At 40.6% G+C, this 23,002-nt stretch overlaps 1 protein-coding gene across 1 annotated transcript in view; it reads right to left on the reverse strand.

The window, feature by feature from the left end:
• The window catches only part of CHCHD6 (coiled-coil-helix-coiled-coil-helix domain containing 6), a 3,644,424-nt gene that overhangs the window by 976,872 nt on the left and 2,644,550 nt on the right, over nucleotides 1-23,002 (reverse strand). The window contains exon 7 of the mRNA XM_044078539.1: nucleotides 6,117-6,187. Coding sequence (XP_043934474.1) covers nucleotides 6,117-6,187 — 71 coding nt within the window. The remainder of the gene's footprint in view (nucleotides 1-6,116; nucleotides 6,188-23,002) is intronic.

Here is a 23,002-nt window from a genome sequence, read left to right on the forward strand (position 1 = left end):
AAACCAGGATGTGAGTCCACAGCTACACACTTTTACCCAAACATTATCTTCTCAGCATACACTAATGATGTCATCCCCTATAAAGTGTACTCTGACACTGTTAAACTCAGACATCTGTGTTGGTGCTAGTCTTACGTTATATGTAATTCAGCTTCTAAACCTTCTTTTTAGCATAAACTGATGATGTCATCCCTATATAGTGCACTCTGACACGAGTAAAATCAGATATCTATGGTGGCACTAGCATTATATTGCATGCAGTTCAGTTTCTAAACTTACAGAGATGTGGTGTTCAAATCTGATCTCAGTCAACTGGTATGCGTGTAGGTGGTGTTATATTACATTCATTGTATGATGTCTTGAATCTGTTTTCATTTGACTCATACTCAGGAGAATCTTTAACCAGACCCCTGAATCAAACTTCCCTTTTTTCCCTCTGTCCATATAAAATTCGTTCTGTGGAACACTGAGGATGTCATTGTCTCAAAGATGCATGCAGACATCATAAAGCAGAGCCCCTCCATGACCCTGTCCAAGCCATCTCCAGACCATTGGATGTGTGATTGCTAATTCTGTCATGGATTCATGCACATGTCACATATGGATAGAGGCAGTCCTTATTAAATCAGACACATACGCATATACCTCTGCTAACTTCCATCACATACATATAGCAATTTGTGTTTAAATGGTGTATTAGTGGCTTGGACTTTATGTGGTGTTGGCCCGTAGACTAGAGCTGTCCTATGACCCTCAGAACATTGCACATGTCAATATTAGTGTCATCCACATGCGTTTTGTTGAGGTGTGGATGTACTGTACCCCTACAACAGTGCAATCTGTGATTTTAGCTAACGTATTGATGGCTACTACTGCCATTTGGTTATATGTTCTTTCCATAACAGCTGTAGTAATATGCCTCCTAAGGACTGTTGACAATGGATGATAATACTGTATGTATATTGTTGCCTTACTAAGGCATGTGTTCTTGTACTGCAGTATATCAACATTCTGCATAGCTGTCATACAGCCGTCACAGTGACAGATGTTACTTTTAATGGTACCTGACATACAGCAATATTACATCATACTGATTGCCTGGGCATTAATCCACATGGTGTAATGCTGTTATATAGACAAACATATGACATGTTGGGATTCTCTTGCAACCATCGTGAAGTCATTGTATGCAGTATTGTGTTGCTGTTCACAAGGATTATACAGGTGCTCCCCAGCAGCATTCTGTGACTGTCAGCATTTGTGTCATTACCTGTTCTGCAAGAGACGCAGCCACCTCAGTCGTTATGTGTCCACATATGATGTCAGGACCCTCACACACACACACACACACACACACACACACACACACACACACACACACACACACACACACACACACACACACTTCTACTGATAAACATATAGACATACGATGTACAACTGATGTAATGATGTGAAATAGGTAAAGTTGTACAACTGTGTTAAAAATTCTACTGTGTCACATGTGAGTGAGACCAAAAGTTATATCTGGAGATGATGTACAGCCTGAAGTCCAAATGTAGCATAGATACAGCTGTAGTGTGAATGTACTGTGTCACAGACATACCACTGCACCACATCAGTATTACCACTTGATAGTTTGCATAAACACATATGTATATATGTCAGAATTTTATGGCAGTATAACACTTTCACTGGCAATGTCAGGGGGACAGTTATCATATGGCACACATGCTGAGTGTTGACATGCACTTACAGAGGGTGCTTCATGTATTGTTTGGTACCTGTAAGACATCACAGTGACAGTTTCCTTAATCACTGACACTAGACCTTACACTGCTGTACTTTCTGTGCACATGGAGGATAGTTGCTGTATTGCCATCAGTGTCACATACTGACACTGCTGTACCATTCATTATAACGGATCATTTTGCAATTCACACTTCAAGTACAGATGTTTCAGACAATATCCATTGCTAAAAAAAAAAGGAGGTCATTGTCCCACTGTACTCATCCCTCATTAGACCCATTGTAGAGTACAATGCCCCATTTGGTATGTATCTCACAAGACATCTGCAACAGCTGGAAAGGCCACAGAAATACCTCACTAAAAGAATCACAGGCCTAAAGCAGATGCCCTATGATGACCATCTAAAAAAACTCCAGCTATACTCTGTGGCATATCGCCTACTCAGAGGTGATCTCTGCTTAACATACAAGGCCATGTCAAACCCTGAGCTGTTGGACATGCTCCACTTAAAGAAATCCCAATCCCTCAGAGCCACACGCTCCAGGGATCTAAACCTTGTTATCACAATGAACAAAACATGCTGGAGGGATAGGTTCCTGACCCAGAAACGCCCCATACTCTAGAATAGACTGCCCATACATGTCAAGCAGAGCGCCTCCTTGGCCCTTTTCAAAAGGAATCTTGATGATTAGATGGGAGATAGGAAATTCACCTCGGGGATCATGTCAGTCGCCCTGCTAGACAGGGGTCCAGGGAAGTAAATATTGTGGGAAGAAATATCCAGGGAATTGTTATGGCTAGGCTTGTATAAGCCCTAGGGCCGATAGCCTAGTACCAACCTATGAACTTACTACATGTGGCAGATGCATACAGTACACAAATGTGTGTAGGGAATCCACTCATAATAGCATGTTTGTAAGTGTTGTTATCAGTATGGTCGATACCTCTGTCAGCCAGGGATGCTTAAGTCAAGTGTATCACATTTGTTACAGTGAGCATCCCACATATCTTGTCAGCCATACAGAACTAATCTTTGGGATGCATAGCCATTAGAATTTGACAGTGCAGTCTTCTCTTCAAGGTGTTCTACTAAATACATCTGTGATATGTCTTTCTGTGTCACACCCAGCAAATACACAGCTCAGTGATAACACTGATGGCATGCGTTTGAGTTTTGCAGGTGTGAATTGTGGCTTATGTGTCATGCACACCTCTCAACTGGCCAGGATTTCCCGGATTTCAACTCCAGTTTTAACACTGTGCCTTTTAATCCCTCCAAAAGTGGTCATTTTTGGGAAAGGGGTGGTGAATTCCCTAACAGCATACTGACAATCCTTACAGTTGTACATGTCTGTTCCTGCAGAACATGAATAACAGGCTGCACTCAGATATTCTGTCAATGCTGCAGATTCTTCTTCTTCTTTGCCTTTCAGCTTTTCCCAATTAGGGGTCGCAACAGCAGAACTCCGGTCCACTAATGATTGGCAGTAGATTTTCATGAATGCCAAGGTGCCAGCTCGAAGTACAACCTTCGACGAAGGCATGCCCATTTACGCATGTCTTTTGAACGCCACCCAAATGTGGGGAGGACATGCAGACTCCACACAGAAGGCACTCCCCTCACTCCAGCCGAGAATCGAATGGGAGAACCTCTTGCTGTGAGGCAACAACGTTACCGCTGCACCACCGCGGAAGCTACTGTCAATGCCGCAGATTAATGCTCATAATATTTTAAAAGTGTCCTTGATTGTGCTGTTTCTGTTTACATTCTGTTGCAATCTGTCCATGATTGGTTGAGAGGTGCGTTGACATGTCAGTCATTTTCAAGCAAGTAATTCTGCAAATCTTCACACTATGCACATACCTACTATTGTATATATTGTCCTTGCTAAATGTCCTCTCCACTGAGCATATCAGTGATGTTTGTATCACAACCATTCATCTCCAATGATAAGTAACCTTGTGTGACCATCACATATATACTATCATGTGTGATGATATAATACACTCACACAGGAGGTGGAAACAGCAATACAGACTGTGCTATCTACATATGTGCTTAATGTTATGCTACTGCCTTGTCTTGGATGTGTACATACATTGACATATCCTATCTTGGGGACATTGCCATATTTAACATATCCGGTTCCTCTTTCATCATTCCTACCAGTCATATCTATGCCCGTTTTCATCAGCATACTTTCACTGCCTAGTGTGTTTCATTATATTTGCTGTTGCTATTTCCCTTCCTCCATTTTCTTCTGCAAATAATTGTTGTAGTGAACAGTGCACTCAGTACACTTTCTTGTACAGTGTTAATACTCCTGTCATTGCAGAATTTTCACCCCTAGTAGTCATTGTAGCTGTCCATGCAATCTAGCCAAGCAGGTTTGCTTGTAAACAAACTTTAATGCTTCTTGTTTCTGTGAATGTGCTTTAGTGCACAGTTTCCTAGTGGCAGTACTGTTGCTGGCCGCAGAATTGTGCTTATATACACGTTAGCACGATGAGCAGCATGAAAATGCGATTAATGCTGCTGCTCATCACTTTAATACATAAACTCCATGTAGGCTTCGCACAAAACCTACACTGAGTTTATTGCCTTCCCAGGATTATCTATTTATTATCCTACATGCAGCTAATCTTATTAAACATTATTCATGTTAGCATAATAGCAGTTACAAATCTATTAACTTTCTGTTAAAACTTTTTCGTACTTATTCCAGTTGTATCATTACCAGCCATGAATTCTGCCATCCAAACTGACTCAGTAAATTTGAAAACACAAGCCAAGTTTGTTCCTTTCATTCACAAATGAATAATGTATAGAGATGGTGAGATAAGAGAAAGACAAAGTGAGATAAGTAAGATCGTACAGCATATACTAATATCTTTAAAACTAATACCTGCTCAAAGAGACTACATACCATGAAAAATTATGAAATCATGTATACAAAATATAGCAAAAATAGGAAATACAAAATTCTATGTATACTTAATGCAGCAACCTAATAAAATAAAGTGCCTGCAGACCCTTGCAAATTGCTCAGAAAAACACTGATCACCCTTCAGGACTGCAGATTACATACAAGGACGTAGAACACAGGCTACATCCACAACCATGTGTTAAGAAAAGTAGTGCAGGTACTATTAAATGTAACAACACAACTTCATTATATATGACACAACAAAATAAACGTTGCACTGTTGTTTTTGTCACATGGAAAACTTGAGTGCATCATTTACCTACTAATATAAGAAGCCAAGTATGGAAAGAGTAAACAGAAGCTGCAGCAGGACATAGCTCTTTATCTCTGTGGATCGGAATTACTCAAAAAATGTTAACACACTATAGAAACAAATGTCTTCTTTTGCCAGGATTGAAAGCCAAGCAGTGAAATCTAAAAGAATTTTCAGATCTATCAGGCAGCAATTATACTGGTCAGGTCTCACCACAGAGATAAATCTTTCTAAACATGTTAGGTTACACTGCAGTTTTATTCTGTGTAGTGTGTCTTTGTGTTTCCTTGCAATTCTTGGTCTCCAAAGACTCAAAACCATCTAGCATTCAAACATAAATCCCTGTTGAACGTTACCTTTTGGAGGTCATGGAAATACAAATAACATTTGATAGCATTTACTATTGGTCTGTTTGACCATCACAAGCTCCAGAAACTCACCATTTCATTGGCTCTACCATTAAGCCAATGAAAGAGTAGAAAGTGGAGTTATGTGAGGTCAATGCAGAACAGTGGAGCAGACACACTTCGGGAGGGTGACATCAGAGTGTTACACTAAATACAGAATGGTTGGGTTGAATTGACCTAATACATTAATACATTAAGGAAGACTATTCCAATTCACTGTAATGTATGAGGAAGAAATTTGTACACGTGTGCAAGATTAAACAGTTTTATGACTAATACTATTCCTCAGCCCAAGATGAATTTTAGAACATGTAGCAGGAACCTAGAGAAGCACAGGCCAATATGTAAATATAATATATATATAGTGATCATCCACTGTTGTTATTATCACAACAATAATATACTGCATACATAACAGGATATTTGTATATGTGCTGTTTCCTTTCATAATTGTTACTTATTTACATTATTTTGTGTGGCAAGTGACAGTCCCATGTCATATCTGAAAAGTTCACTTCTGACCAGGACAACTACTCAATCATCGAAATGTAATAAAGAAAAAGAATAATCCAGGCATTTACACATGCATTCACACAAAGAAAAGAGAAGAAAAGATTGTACAATATTTGAAAGCATTTGTGTACAGAAAAAGAAACAGTTTTTAACTGGGAAATGTTATACATTAAAAGTCCACACAGTAAGACTTAAAACAGACTTACTTTATATGGCTTTCAGCTTTATCTGCAGCTTCATGGAACTGTTCTAGTGTTAGCTTATACAAGTCGACATTCTGGAAAACATAAAATACAAGTACCATTACTGCAAATAGGAAAGCCAGAATGGGAAGGTATGCTTCAATGAGAAAGACATGTTCTCACCTGGAAGGCTTTATAGAACAGTCACAGCTGAAGTGTTTCTCTTTTTCTGATAAGCCTGGAGTATGTGAGGCATGAGAATAACTGAGCTAATTATCAAACTAGGCATAACACTGACGTCTCGTCTTCACACCTTTCAAAAGGTGTATGCCCACTAGCAGCAACACATACCAATCTACCTACTAAAGGCTGTGAGCTATGATCTTAAAACATGACAAAAGTGCAAAAATCAGCAAGTCTCTCCAGATTATACAGCTGTAGACCTATATGGTGAATGCAATCCATTACATATTTTAAATAATTTCAGCTGCAATATTAATGCACTGCAAATAGCAAAATACATAGCCATAGTTGCTGTTGCAAAATGTGTCACTGAAAACATAGCATATTCCTTCAGGATATGGCATTCTCAGTTAACATAACTTTTGCATTTACAAAATATGTGCAGATGTTATACCAAGATGAGGTGAAAGTGGTTTAAGCTAAAAAGAATTTATCACTTAAATTAGAAATTATTCTAGCAGTGGCTGAGGCACATAAAATGCAAACTGCTGTTAACCTTAAACAGCAGTAGTCTCTTTTACTGAAAGATAATAGAATCATTAAAAGACATGATATAACTTTTGTTTGTGCATTAATGTAAATGCAACAAATCACAGTAGGCCCACTTAATTTTATACAACTATTTCATCTTTACTTAAAGAAATTGAAAAGCAAGTAATTTATGCAGAGTACTAATTTAGGCCATCAGAAAACATATTTCTTGGGTCTTCACCCCACATTTGATTCTCACTGAGTTATCAAACCAAAAGCAGAAGAATAAGAAGAAATACTAAAATAAACAGATCAAATAAAAGTTTTGAAGACATATAGGTGGTCACCAGGTGATAGGGCAGCTGCTACTGCAAAGTTAGTTGTCAATACACAAAAAGCAAAGCAAGTACAACAGATAAAGGGGTTTGATGGAAACCTGTATAAAATTCACAGTCGTGTATTTATTTATTTCAGTTTTGGTAACGAGATAAGTGGACTGTTCAACAGACCCTTTTCAGCCATGACCTGGGAACATAATAAAATAAAATAAATCAGATACATAATTGTAGTGTAACTGTCAAACCATATCCCAATGGAGAATAAAAATGCATGAAACTTTTATTCTCTTATCAGTTTTGTGACAGCCAACAGAGCCATGGCTTGCAAATGTATATCCTACAGGTGCTTGTGTGCCATTAGATTTTGTCTCACCCGCTTGTTGTTGTCACCTGTTCAAAATGGCAGGTGTCGAGTTCCAACTAGCTCGATACCACTGTAAGTATACCTAGCCCACCCAGAACCCTAAATCTAATCCTAATAGTCCATTCATGTGCCTAACCCTAACCCCAAATGTCACTGTCCAGTCCTAACCTTAAAACTCCCAAGCTCTCCATATCCCTAATCACAAATCATACACCCCAAATCTAAACATCCTAGTAACTCTTCAAATGTAAAAGTCCCAAAAATGTTATAATCCTAATCCCAAACCATGCTCCCAAACCCTAAACCTAAAAGTTTTTGTTGTTCCCTAAAGATGACCCCTTCTGCACTCCCTAACTTAAAACCCCCAACCACTCCCTAAACCTAAATCTCCCAGTAACACCCTAACCCTAATGACAAACCCTGCTCCCTAACCCTAAATCTTTCACTTATCCCATAAGTTTAACCTCTAAACTCCAACTTGCTCCCACTCCATCCCCAAAGTTGCTGAGCCTGATTATGGTTGTATCCCTGGTAGTTATGGAATAAAACAGGAAGGGGAAAATAATTGCATCATACTTGCTGCAACTTATATAAACTTATGGTACCTACACAGTATGACAAATCAGCTTGACAACCTTTTCTGTACCTTGTATCATTGTTAACAATCTAATTGATTTGTGACTTCTTTCCACAGTAATAATGTTTATACTTTGTTTCTAATCCATGTATCCTCAGGCCCTTTTCTCATTTTTTCACAAGGGGTCAGGGTATCACTTCAACAATGACAGTCATCTAGAGACAAGGTTCATACCACCAGGTGGCCAGCCCTGCTTTAGAATTCACCTCTCAACTTCACACACTATAAATAGTTAACATTTTCTGGTTCATTATAACACTGAAATCCAGATATTTATAACCATATCTCATTTACCCATTCTCACAAGAAAGATACGCATCCAAAGCAGTTGTTACAGAATGGTGGCCAACATGAATGATATTCATATGTGATGCTTCACTATAATATTTCTGTATTTATCTGGTGCCATCTAACGGATTCATGTCATATGACTGAAGGACAGACCACTGAATCCCTAGGCATTGGAATCAACTAAAGAAGTTAACATGATTAAATGGGTAGATGCCACTTTCAGTGAAACAGAAAAATAAACAAATGAATATAACAATGCTCCCACTGTCCCCTAACATAAGAGGCTTCATGCACCACATACTTCTTAATTAAATACACAACACAAGGTCACACTCATCCAGCAAAGATCACCAACATCAAAAAGTATTCCCCTTCTGTGTTTGTAATATTGTATTCTATAACACACAGGAATTGAACTGTGGCCTCTTTTTGTACTGAGTTAAAGAACCCTGAAACACTGAAACCAGCCTGTCCAGATAAATCATTCACAACAATGAAATCCTCTGAAAAGTTTCATTTTATATACATTCTTCAACACAATGGAATCCTATAAAACTGATAGTCATAAAAGTACATAATCCGTTATTCAACAGGCCATTGATACAGGGCACCACCTGAAGCTTAATAGTATATATAGATATACATATATATATATATATATATATATATATATATATATATATATATATATATATACATAATACCAACTCCAAGATCACACTACACTGAAGAGAATGGTAAATTTCCCATTCTGCACTGCACGTCGATCTCCATTTAAACCTTTCGAAGTTTCAAAACTTCGATCTTATAGTCTTGACCATATGAAGTTCGAAGTTTTGAAACTTCGAGCTTCTAAAGAAGACCCAGATACATACATACATATATATATATATATATATATATATATATATATATATATATATATATATATATATATTCATATATTTACTGATATATATATATATATATATATATATATATATTCATATATATATATATATATATATATATATATATATATACACACACACACATAGGTGTCAGACTGAAGAAAAACTTTCGCCAAAAGTAGAATTTTCTATTTTCTTCACTGTTGCATGATCTTGGAATAGGTATACTTATGCTTAGGGGTGGGGTCACACCATACATGAGAAGGAGCATGGGGTGCAGTGTGTATCTTATAACATACATACACACATTCATGCACACACACACACACACACACACACACACACACACACACACACACACACACACACACACACACACACACACACACATATATATATATATATATATATATATATATATATATATATATATATATATATATACATATATATATATATATATATATATACTTCTTCCCCATACCTCATGGAGACAGCTAAGAATGAGTCATACTTCAATGAATTTCTAACATTCAGAAGCAGAACTTGAAAAACGTATAAAAGCAGAGTTTTTTTTTTTCAGAAGCCAAGCCCCCCTACATCACCCCAACTTGCATACAGCAACTCCAAAGTCACACTACAGTGAAGAAACGTGAAAAAAAAACACATTGGAGCACATCACCAGCTTACATAATTCAATGGTATTCTAACAAAGATAAAATAATATCACACAAAAGATGCTCACATTTAAATGCTGAAAAAAAGTGCATCTATACATATCTCTCTGTCTCTCTTTCTCTCTGTCTGTCTCTCTCTCTCTCTCTCTCTCTCTATATATATATATATATATATATATATATATACACACACATTGAAATGGTAACATATCTAGCATTCAATATTTCAATTGCAGTGAGGGTGTTGCTACTCATTAAAAGCTTAATATATTGGAATGTGCTACAGTCGACTCATTTTTAGTTGAATATAGCATAATTTTAGTAAGCCATGGTGGTGCAGCAGTAGCATTGTCGCCTCACATCAAGAGGTTCTCCCGTTTGATTCTTGGCTGGAGCACCTTCTGTGTGGAGTCTGCATGTCCTCCCCACGGTCGAGAAGTGTTCAAAAGACATGCGTGAATGGGCGTGCATGACGACATGAACTACAGTATGAACTGGCACCTCACCTAAGTGTCATGTTTAATCATAGCCTCACCTCAGGTTTCGTGCCCACTGAGTGGCGCAGAGGTACAGTTATCCCACTCCACAAGGGGGGATCCACCTTGGATCCCGGAAACTACCGTCCCATCAGTCTGATGAGTCTTATCTGCAAGGCCATGGAGCGTATTATCATGGAACTTATAAACAAAAGACATTGGCAACCTTCGAACACTGGACCCCACCCAGTTTGGGGTTGTGAAGGGCTGATCTTGTCTCCTGAACCTGATTGACTTCTTCGAATCAGTCTCCAGAGCCATGGACAAGGGTAAGGTGGTCCACACAGCCTATCTCTAGACCTTGCCAAGGCCTTTGACATCATCCCCCACTCTGGAATCATAGATAAACTTACTAAGCTGGGCATTAATCCCTACGTCACCCAATGGGTTGCTAACTGGCTTACTGATAGAACCCATACTGTAAAAGTAGCCGACTCCAAATCCAGCTCCAGACAAGTGACAAGTGGAGTACCTCAGGGTTCAGTCCTGGGACCGCTCTTGTTTGGCATCTACTTCTCTGAAGTACAGGCCAACACTAAGGGATTCTGGCTAACAAAGTTCGCAGATGACTGCAAACTGGAAGCCATTATTGAATCCCCAAATGATGTAGATACTCTACAAAAGAGCCTTACAGAAACAGATGCTTGGTGCCAGAGCCATAGGCTCAAGCTCAATGCCAAGAAATGTATAGTTATCCCCTTTGGGAAAAAACATGTATCCATGAATTACCATATAGGTGGCAGTACACTAAACACTGAAAGTGTGATAAGAGACTTAGGGACACAGGTGGACAGTGGTCTCACCTTCAATAACCACATCACCACAACAGTCAGGAAATCCTTCTATGTGGCACACCTCATCACTAAGGGCTTTTCATCCAGAAAAAAATTAGGTCATTGCCCCACTGTACTCAACCCTCATTAGACCCATTATAGAATACAATGCCCCATTTGGTATGTACCTCTCAAGACATCTGCAACAAATGGAAAGGCCGCAGAAATACCTTACTAAAAGAATCACAGGCCTAAAGCAGATGCCCTACATTGACTGCCTTAAAAACCTCCAACTATACTCTGTTGCATATCGTCTACTCAGAGGCGATCTCTGCTTAACATACAAGGCCATGTCAAACCCAGAGCTGTTGGACATGCTACACTTAAAGAAATCCCAATCCCTCAGAACCACATGCTCCAGGGATCTAAACCTTGTCATCACAATAGACAAAACATGCTGGAGGGATATGTTCCTGACACAGAGACTCCCCAGACTCTGGAATAGACTGCCCATACATGTCAAGCAGAGTGCCTCTTTGGCCCTCTTCAAAAGGAACCTTGACGATTGGATGGGAGAAAGGAAATTCTCCCCGGGGATCACGTCAGTCACCCTGCTAGACAGGGGTCCAGGGAAGTAAATAGTGTGGGAAGAAATAGCCAGGGAATTGTTATGGCTAGGCTTGTATTAGTCCCAAGGGCTGATAGCCTAGTACCAACCTATGAACCTATGCCTTCATTGAAAGTTGGGCATTGAGCTGGCACCTCAGCACGGTAAAAATCTACTGCCAATCATTAGCAGACCAGAGTTCTAATGTGGCAACCCCTAACCGGGAAAAGCTGAAAGAAAAACAAAACATAGCATAATTTTAGTATTTTACCTTTGGCTGAGGCTGTACAACTGTGGAGTAAATATATATAAGTAACAGTGTGTGTGGGTTAGAGATCCCATTTTTGGCAATGTGATGGTGACACACCCATGAAAAACATTGCAGATGAGATGCATTATTGTGTTTGTAAGTTTCAGCTGCTGCACATGTAATTAAACAATGAAACTCGATATTGGAAGGTTTTGAAAGGGTATGGATGTTTCTTATATATATTTTGTTCTTGTGTTCAGTGTTTAAGTTAGTACAGGAAGATATGGCTGGATGCAGTGTTTAGGTTTGTATGGGTATAGGAGAGTGTTTCGGATTTTTGCAATGTCTAACTGTTGAGAGGTATAGTGGACATTGTATGTACAAGTATTGTTCTGGTTATGTATGGTGTGTTGTGCATGCAAGTTGACATGTGTATGAGTGTATGTGGAATTAGGACAAGAATAATATTGTGGTGCTTTTGTTTACTGGGAAAGTCTACTGGGCCGAAAGTACCCATTTTCAGTGGAGGCCCAGAACAAAAGCTCCACAGTGCAAAATATATGTTAGTTAAAGAGTACAAAGTTGAAGTATATAAAAAAAGAACAATTACAATGGCAATTATAAGTAAATTATATTGAAAATTACAGAGAAATTTCAATGAAGTTACAAACATTAGGTATTTACAAATTGTTGAGAAAGCCAGAGTGGGTATATGATGTTAGCTTTAGTACAATCTTAAGCAATTAGCATACGTAAGTATTTACATAACTTGTTGTGTTTATTCTCCATGGAGTAGTATTGTCTTACAAAAGCAATGATGATGAGAGAATAGGGAGTGAAATGTTTATTTATTTATTTTTTTTGGGCGGGGGGGGGTTGATGCAAGTACACTTCCAGCATGAAGAAAGTAAATTATGTAGAAAAGTTTTAAAATGGGAAGGATTTTGAGTTGTTCTGATGGATAGAGGTAAAGCATTCCAGTTCTTGGCTATTGAGAATGAGTAAAGAAGCTGGCCAAGTGCAAGGTTTGGTTTGTGGGCCTGTAGGAGTTTTTGGTCTCCTGATCTAAGGAGTCTGTTTGGGATGTAGCAGCTGAAAGCTGAGTTCAGGCCAGGACAATCTTGGGGTTTGAAGAGAATTTTGTGAGCTGTGGTTAGTTGTAAGTAGGAGAGGTAGTTTGGTAGTTCTAGCAAATTCAGTGATTTGAGGGCAGTACAGTGATGGCTGGAGTATTTGGAGTCGGTTGCAAATTTGGCAGTTTTATTGTAGTATGTCTCTAGTTTGAGTTTAGAATAGATTTGGATATTAGTAAGTAGAGGGACACTGTAGAGGAGAGAGGGTAGGAGGTATGTTGTGGTTAGGGCTGTTCTTGTTGATGGTCTTAGGAAGTGATTAGGTCTATAAAGGGTTCCAAATTTTAAATGTGTTTTGCTAATATTATGTTGTATATGAAGATCGAATTTCATGTGTTCATCAATAGTGACTCCAAGTAGCTTTGTGTGACTAACGACATCAAGCAATGATTTATTGAGAGAAACGATAGTGAACTCGGTCTTATTTATAGGGATTGTTTTTTTTTTTTTAGTGGAGAAAATTATGATTTGGGATTTTGCAGGGTTCAGGGCTAGGTGGTTATTGTGCATCCAGGATTCAGTGGAGGAAAAGGCCTTTTTAGTTAGTATTAGTAAGTCTGAGATAGTGTTGGCAGAGCTGACGATAGTATAGTCATCTGCATACTGAATGGCAGATTCTAGAGATGATGATGAATGGAAATTGTTGATGAATGTGCTAAATAGGATTGTACAAGTATGGACCCTTGGGGAACACTGGTTGAGGTGCTGTGGAAGGGCGAGATGGAGTTTTGCCATATAACAGCTTGTTGCCTTTCATTTAGATAACTAGAAATATTAGAGTATGGGGGGGAAAGACTGATCTTAGAGATTTGGGTGAGGAGTAGAGGGTGAGAAATGGTGTCAAAGGCTTTGTATAGGTCAAGGAAGATGGTGGAGACAATTTTATCAGCATCATGGGCTCTGTTTATGGTATGCATAAAGGAGAGAAGGGCAGTTGTAATGCTATGACCTGACCTGAAGCCATGTTGTGTGGATGAGAGTATTAGTTGTCAAACAGGTATTGGAGAAGTTGTCTATTGATGTATTTTTATAGGATTTTGGAGATTAGAGAAAGAATTACAATGGGTCAGAAGTTGCTGATGTCGATGTTATTGCCACCTTTAAGGAGGGGGAGAGTGAACACCTTTTTTCCAAATTTTGGGGACGTAGCACTCGAGTCATATGTTACAATTCAAGGTTTAGGCAGTTCGGTGAGTTATGCCATCATTGTCTTGTAGTCCGGTTAGTACATGTTGTTGCTGTAGTTGTGTATATGTATATATGTATATATATACATATATATATATATATATATATATATATATATATATATATATATATATATGGGTCTACTTTGCTTGATAGAAAACACATTTCACTGAAACTCATTTCATCTAAGTCTCATTTCACTGAAAATGAATTGCCTGAGCACAATTCACTGAAAGCTCACTTCACTGAAAACTCATTTGACTGAAACTCATTCTGTCGAAGTCTCATTGAACTGAAAATGAATTGCCTGAGCACAATTCATTGAAATCTCACTTCACTGAAAACTCATTTGACTGAAACTCATTTTGTTGAAGTCTCATTTCACTGAAAATGAATTGCCTGAGCACAATTCACTGAAAGCTCACTTCACTGAAAACTCATTTGACTGAAACTCATTTCGTTGAAGTCTCATTTCACTGAAAATGAATTGCCTGAGCACAATTCATTGAAATCTCACTTCACTGAAAACTCATTTGACTGAAACTCATTCTGTCGAAGTCTCATTTCACTGAAAATGAATTGCCTGAGCACAATTCATTGAAATCTCACTTCACTGAAAACTCATTTGACTGAAACTCATTTAGTTGAAGTCTCATTTCACGGAAAATGAATTGCCTGAGCACAATTCACTGAAAGCTCACTTCACTGAAAACTCATTTGACTGAAACTCATTTCATCTAAAAAGGTATATGCCCTGTTTCCCGCTGTAGTGCAATCCTGGAGTTAGTATATATAGTACATTGGGGGGTGAGGGGCGTAGGCCCCCATAGTTTGGGTATATATTATCTTCTGGAAAGAGTTATTCATTCGACTTATAAGTATCCATGTCTATGGTTTACAACATCTAAAATAGGTGGTGGGGGCTGTGCCCCACTACACCCCCCTTTACTATATATACTAACTCCAGGATTGCACTACAGTGGGGAACAGGGCATATACCGCCTTTGGGAGTAAGAAAATGCTGAGCATGACAGGTTACATTGGCCATGATGCTCATGCATTGTTTTGGTATTTTACTGTACTGTAGTGTACACATTTATAATTATTCTCTAAATAAAACTATGCCATTGATTTAATATACTATCTTTTTCTATCTTGCTCTAAGTTTTATATGTCTAATAAAATATTAAATTCTGTATTCTGCAACATCCTCACTGTTTACATTTTTTTCTCTCTTTCTTTAAATATTTCCAATAATCATTATACGTTTCATAAAGTGCCTTTCCTAACACAGAATTTCTTCCTTCATTGTCATTTTACCCAAAACAAAACACATATACAGTGGACCACAAAAAAAACATAATGCTATAATCTTAATTCTTCTTTATATTTCTCATTTCTCTTTTTCCTCTTATAACACTTATGTATACAAACTCATCCAACAAAATCCATACATGCATTACTGCATATTGTTCTCAACAAATGTGTAAGTCTGTCTAAAACCTCAAGATTTTAGTATATTCTGTACTTGTTTGTTATTCAGATTGTAATTGACCTTTGATACATCATACTCCAACAAGAAAAACTTCATTTTGTTCATTATTACTAAAACTATCCCCCGGATTTACGAAGCCCTTTATAGCATGCAGGATTAGTCTAAGAGGTATTTTCGGCAATATGGCTGACGTGCAATCCAGGAACGAGCTCCCGGGACGTGCACGTGAGCTCTTAGACTAATCCTGCATGGACCGAGCTCCTGTATGCAAATTACCCTCATTTGCAGGTGAAAACCATGCAAATGAGGTTAATTTCTGATCCAGGAAGCCAGCAGCTGTCAGTTTAGGACGAGTGCAGTCTACAGAAATGTACCCCTTTAGTAAACGAGTACATTTCTGCAAACTACAAAACAGAGCTACGACAGCTCCAAATAAAGGCTGCATATTATTGAGGACGCATGCCAATGGCCAAATAGAAGGCCACTGGCATTGCAAAATGTTTAAAAAAAAAAAAAAACTTTTATTTTTTTTTTCGCCGATCTCACTTGTTTAAGCATAGGGCAGCAGTGCACAAATGGGATCGGGGGGAAAATAATAAAATAAACCTAAAATAAGCATTTTAACTAAAAGCAGTATTCTGCCATGCAAGTCAATGGCAAGCAGAAGACAACCTGGCAAGTGAGTAATGGTTGCTAAGGGGGGAGGCTCAGTGTGGGACATGTAACTATGCATTAGCAGGCAATCCTATACAAATGAGGGGAAGGATAGTGAATCCTAGTTTTCCCCAGGGTGTGAGGCAGGTCCCAAGAGTGTAAGAGTATAAATAGCTGGGTGCAAGACTAGGATATAGGTGACATCATGGGGGGTGTCAGGCATACTGTAAGTGGATTGGAGCCCAGTGGCTTGGGATTGCTCCTAGCTTATCACAGCTAAGTTAGGGGAGTGTCTAAACCTACCTAGCACTCTTCACAAATTGTAAGCGGGTGTGCGCGCCACGCACTGGGTCTTACAGGAAGAAAAAATAAGTTAAACCAGGACATTTGAGTACTCCGTTTGTGCAGCACACACACAGGCTTAAACAAGGAGGCAATAGGAAGTGAAAACAGCAGTAGGAAGGTAATCAAGGAGAACTAGCTTAGCTGACAGGTGAAATGTATCAGAATCAGCCAATTACACAGGCAGCAGACCAGCCCAGCCCAGTACACCACTATAAACTATGCAAACACCCTTCTCCCTTGTTTTTCCCAAACACTCTGCACCACCAGTGTATATAAATGGGGGAATTTTACAAAATGAAAGCAAGAGAAAAATGTTAGGAGCTGCTTTTGCTATCATAAACCAGCATATGCAAGAGGCTGAGGGTGGTGAGGATGTGAATGCTGCTGAGCAACCTACAGTGAGGAAACAGAGAAGAGTGTACAGACCCAGGGTAACCTACCAAGGGCTACATGAGCTATAGATAGTGGAGCGCTATAGGGTGGACAGGGACCTCCTACAGCAAACTGTTGAGCTGTGCCGGCCACACCTCACACACAGAACTAACAGAGGGGAACCCATCCCAGTGGATACCAAGGTATGTGTAGGCCTAAGAATACTAGCTACAGGTACCTTCCAAAGGCCAGCTGCAGATATGATGGGGATTTTACAGGCATCAGCATCCAAGGTACTCCACCAGTTCCTGTATGCCATGTCAGCACATGTCGGTGAGCACGTATATTTCTCCATCATCCGTGAGGCGTTGGCCAGCAATATGCGTCTCTTCCACCAAATAGCAGAATACCCTGAGGTAGTGGGTGCAATAGACTGCACGCACATACGCATCAAAGCACTACCTGGTGAGTGGGGTAGGGTCTACAGCAACTGCAAGGGCTTCCCCTCTATCAACTACCTGGTCATGTGCGATACCCAGGGCATTATAATGAATGTGTGTGCTGGCTGCCCTGGAAGCTACCACGATTCCGACATCTGGCATCTGACGCAGTTGTACCAGACAATTGCCAATGGGGACATCCCACACGGTCACCTAGTGGGGGATGCTGGATACGCAATGATGCCATGGCTGATGACACCCATCAGAAATGCACACACACACCCGAACAAGAACTCCATAATGATGCACACGCACAAACACGAATCATAATAGAGCATGTGTTTGGGGTGCTCAAGTCACAGTTCCGATGCCTGGACACATCTGGTGGAGCCTTGCAGTACTCACCAATTACATGTACCCAAATTGTCCTTGTATGTGCCATGCTACACGATATGATCCTGCGGAAACAGCTGCAGCAGGAACAGCATGGGGCAGGGCAACACAGCTCTCCACCATTGCCAAGGCCTGCACAGGCACAGAGTGACTCGGAAGAGGAACAACCTAAGCTTGCCCCAGTAGGCAGAAGGAGGTGTGCCCAGTATGCCCTGGCCTTGGCAAAGAGGCAACACATAGCACATGCACTGACGCAGTAGGGACCCAGGGAATGACACCTTTCTCTGACTCCCACATACAGTAAAAGGGATGCCAAACATGACACTACCCGTGCTCAGCCATGTATAGGGAGTGTACTATGTGCATCGACATAGGCAGCCCTGCAGCACCATCCTCAATACTGGGACACCCACAAGGTAAGTGACTCACACATGCCATTTGGGGGGGGGTCACATACGCAACAACAGTTACAGCCAGCAGGATCGGTGTAGAAAAACACAAACAAATTCTGTACTATGGCCTCTGAATAAGCCCTATGGGTAACCCCACCCCCAGGCCTACACAGACAGACTACAGCAGGCCAGGCAGTTGGATGTATGTTGTGAAGGCTAGGAAGTCAGAAACTAATATGTAGGTAGTTAAAGCTAAGATCTGTAGCACACTGGTATGCCTCTAGCCAGCACGATAGGTAAGACTACAGACTGAAATGGAGTACCCGACATACCAGTACAGTCCTAGCAAATGTGTACAAGTGTCAGGTGTGCCCCCCCCCATCCTACATACACTTATAGTAACAGTCAGGTGTGCCCCCCACTCCTGTGTACAAATGTTGAAATAGTCAGGTGCCCCCCCTGCTATGCAGAACTGTAGCAACAGTCAATACCAAATGACCAATGTATACCCTGTAGACACAGCATGATACCTGCTGGTGTGCAACACAAAGGTCAGCACCGCAGTACAAACTACCTGGACCTGATCCACACATGCAATACAGATGGCCATACTGGGCATGCTCACACACTTAAACACATGAAGGCCATGTCTGCAAACACCAGTGGACCAGACATATCTGGCAGTCGCAGTTCTTAGTGCAGACACATGTCAGTATGCACCACTCCTGCCTTGCACACACAGTGGACAGGAATACACACATATATGTAAGGACAACACACTATAATAAGCCAAAGGTAGATGGACATAGATGTGTGGAAGAGGGTGACCGTGACAAGGAGCCATCCAGGCCTGTCCCACCCAGCACACAGCCAAAGGGCCCCAAACACATGAGGTATAGATGTCACTCATTGCAGATACTAGCCACCAGTATCTGTCAGCATGACAGACTATGTGGTGCACGTGCCATCTGTGCAACCTGACTGACAAGGAAGTAATCATCTAATAGCTGTATACACGTACCTGTGACATATGACCCCGTGTGTGCCCGCATGTGGCATGTCAACTCCTACATGAATGGGTCATGGCCCATGCACACATCGCCCTCCCCACAGCAGCATCATGACAAGCCTGCTGAGGTCATCCAATGTGAAATACACCTTTGGGAGAGTTGTAGCTCAGTAATCCCCATGGCATGTCCCATAACTGCATAGTGCTGTAGTGATAAACTAGTTAGGTAGTAGTCCTAACCCCAGATTTGGCAACTGTGTGAGTGTGTGTTTGTGTGCGTGTCTGTCTGTCTCTGACTGTGTAGAGAGAAATGCTTTTTAGGCTACTCACACTCCGTACAATCAATATACTCAGCTTTGGCAAAGCTGCTGATGTCACTCACCTAGAAATACACCTCTGGGAAAGTCATAGCCCAGTAATCTCCATAGTGCATCCTGTAACTGGGTACTGCTGTAGTGTGATAAAGTAGTTAGGTAAGTGTTCTAACTCCAGAGCTGGCATCTGTGTGTGTGTGTGTGTGAGAGTGTGTGTGTGTGTGTGTGTGTGTGTGTGTGTGTGTGTGTGTGTGTGTGTGTGTGTGTGTGTGTGTGTGTGTGTGTGTGTGTGTGTGTGTGTGTCTGACTGAATAGAGAACAATGCTTTTTAGGCTGCTCACACTCCGTACAAATCATATACTCAACTTTGGCAAGGCTGCTGCTGTCACTCACCTAGAAATACACCTCTTGGAAAATCATAACCCAGTAATCTCCGTAGCGTGTCCTGTAACTGTGTACTGCTGTAGTGTGATAAAGCACTTAAGTAAGTGTTCTAAATTCCGGACTTCGTAACTGTGCTTGTGTGTGTCTGACTGAGTAGAGAGCAATGCTTTTTAGGCTGCTCACACTCCGTACAAATCATATACTCAACTTTAGCAAGGCTGCTGATGTCACTCACCTAGAAATACACATCTGGGAAAGTCATAATCCAGTAATCTCCATAGCATATCCTGTAAATGCGTACTGCTGTAGTGATACAGTATTTAGGTAGGTGTTCTCACCCCAGACTTGGCAAGTGTGAAAGTGTGTGTCTGACTGAGTAAAGAGCAATGCTTTTTAGCTGCTCACACTCCGTACAAATCATATACTCAACTTTAGCAAGGCTGCTGATGTCACTCACCTAGAAATACACATCTGGGAAAGTCATAATCCAGTAATCTCCATAGCATATCCTGTAAATGCGTACTGCTGTAGTGATACAGTATTTAGGTAGGTGTTCTCACCCCAGACTTGGCAAGTGTGAAAGTGTGTGTCTGACTGAGTAAAGAGCAATGCTTTTTAGCTGCTCACACTCCGTACAAATCATATACTCAACTTTAGCAAGGCTGCTGATGTCACTCACCTAGAAATACACATCTGGGAAAGTCATAACCCAGTAATCTCCGTAGCGTGTCCTGTAACTGTGTACTGCTGTAGTGTGATAAAGCACTTAAGTAAGTGTTCTAAATTCCGGACTTCGTAACTGTGCTTGTGTGTGTCTGACTGAGTAGAGAGCAATGCTTTTTAGGCTGCTCACACTCCGTACAAATCATATACTCAACTTTAGCAAGGCTGCTGATGTCACTCACCTAGAAATACACATCTGGGAAAGTCATAATCCAGTAATCTCCATAGCATATCCTGTAAATGCGTACTGCTGTAGTGATACAGTATTTAGGTAGGTGTTCTCACCCCAGACTTGGCAAGTGTGAAAGTGTGTGTCTGACTGAGTAAAGAGCAATGCTTTTTAGCTGCTCACACTCCGTACAAATCATATACTCAACTTTAGCAAGGCTGCTGATGTCACTCACCTAGAAATACACATCTGGGAAAGTCATAACCCAGTAATCTCCATAGCGCATCCTGTAAATGTGTACTGCTGTAGTGATAAAGTAGTTAGGTAGGTGTTCTCCCCCCAGACTTGGCAACTGTGAATGTGTGTGTCTGACTGAGTAGAAAGCAATGCTTTTTAGGCTGCTCACAGTCGTACAATTCATATACTCAATTTTGGTAAGGCTGCTGATGTCACTCACCTAGAAATGCACCTCTGGGAAAGTCATAACCTAGTAATCTCCATAGCGCATCCTGTAACTGCATACTGCTGTAGTGTGATAATGTAGTTAGGCAGATGTTCCAACCCCACATTTGACAAGTGTGTGTGAATCTGTGTCTCTGACTGAATAGAGAACAATGCTTTTTCGGGTACTCACTTCTGATGTCACCCACCTAGAAATACACATCTGGGAAGGTTCTAGCTCAGTAATTTCTGTAGTGTATCCTGTAACTGCGTACTGCTGTAGTGTGATTTAAAACTGTGGTAGGGTTCCACCTCCACCCATGGCAGTTCTGGATGTTTTGTGTGTTTCAATGTCTGTGTATGGAGTAATGCATTATAGGCGACTCACTCGCAGTACATTTCAAATGCCCTACTTTGGCAATCCTGTTGATGTCATTCATTGTGAAATACAACTTTGGGGAGAAAGCTCTTTCGTAATTTTGGCAATCCTGTTGATGTCATTCATTGTGAAATACAACTTTGGGGAGAAAGCTCTTTAGTAATCCCTGTGGTGTGACCTATGACTGCTCTATGCTGTAGTGTGCTATAGACCTCAGTCAGGGGTTCTATACCCACACGTGTCAGTTATGGATGTTTTGTGCGTTGTCTCACTGTCTGTGTAGGGAGCAATGCATTTTAGGCTAGTCACTCGCAGTACAGTTGAAATGCCCTAGTTTGGTAATTCTGCTGATGTCATTCATTGTGAAATACACCTTTGGGAAAAAAGTACTCCATTAATGTCTGTGGCACATACTATAACTGCGCAGTGTAACAAACTAATTAGGTTGGGGTTCTACTCCCAGACATGACAGGTGTGTGTGTGTTTGTAATTTGTATCCTGTGTAGAGGTGAGTGTGGGCAAAGTGAAGGGGGTTTTGCTTATTTCTTTTATGGTGGCCCTACTATATATCACAATGTCAACCATACAGGGATAACAGATGTAAATTAGCTGAGAGGCTGGGGTGCAAATCTATACCCATACATGTGACATCAAGACCAGCCAATCACAGTTAGCAACCCCACTATTACCCAGAGCACAGACTCAACCCATGTCTCATATGCACACACATGCCTAGGCAACAGCCAATATGTGGGCAGTACACTGCATATTGGCCATTGATAGTAACTATGCAGTGATAGCAGTGGGCTACAGAAGGCATGTCACCCTGCCCATCTGTCCAATATGCACGTACATGCAGACAGTGCACGTCCATGTTCCCCAATGGACACCTGCACCACCTGTGGTGCATTCACAGGTGACTCACAACGGACATACCATGCCTGACAACATGCCCTGTATGGACAGATGACACTGAAATCAGGGAATGCTGTTAGCATGCTA

This window comes from Protopterus annectens, chromosome 7.part1 (genome assembly GCF_019279795.1).
Source record: "Protopterus annectens isolate FY-2018-M chromosome 7.part1, PAN1.0, whole genome shotgun sequence".
In the NCBI taxonomy this organism is placed as follows: Eukaryota; Metazoa; Chordata; order Ceratodontiformes; family Protopteridae; genus Protopterus; species Protopterus annectens.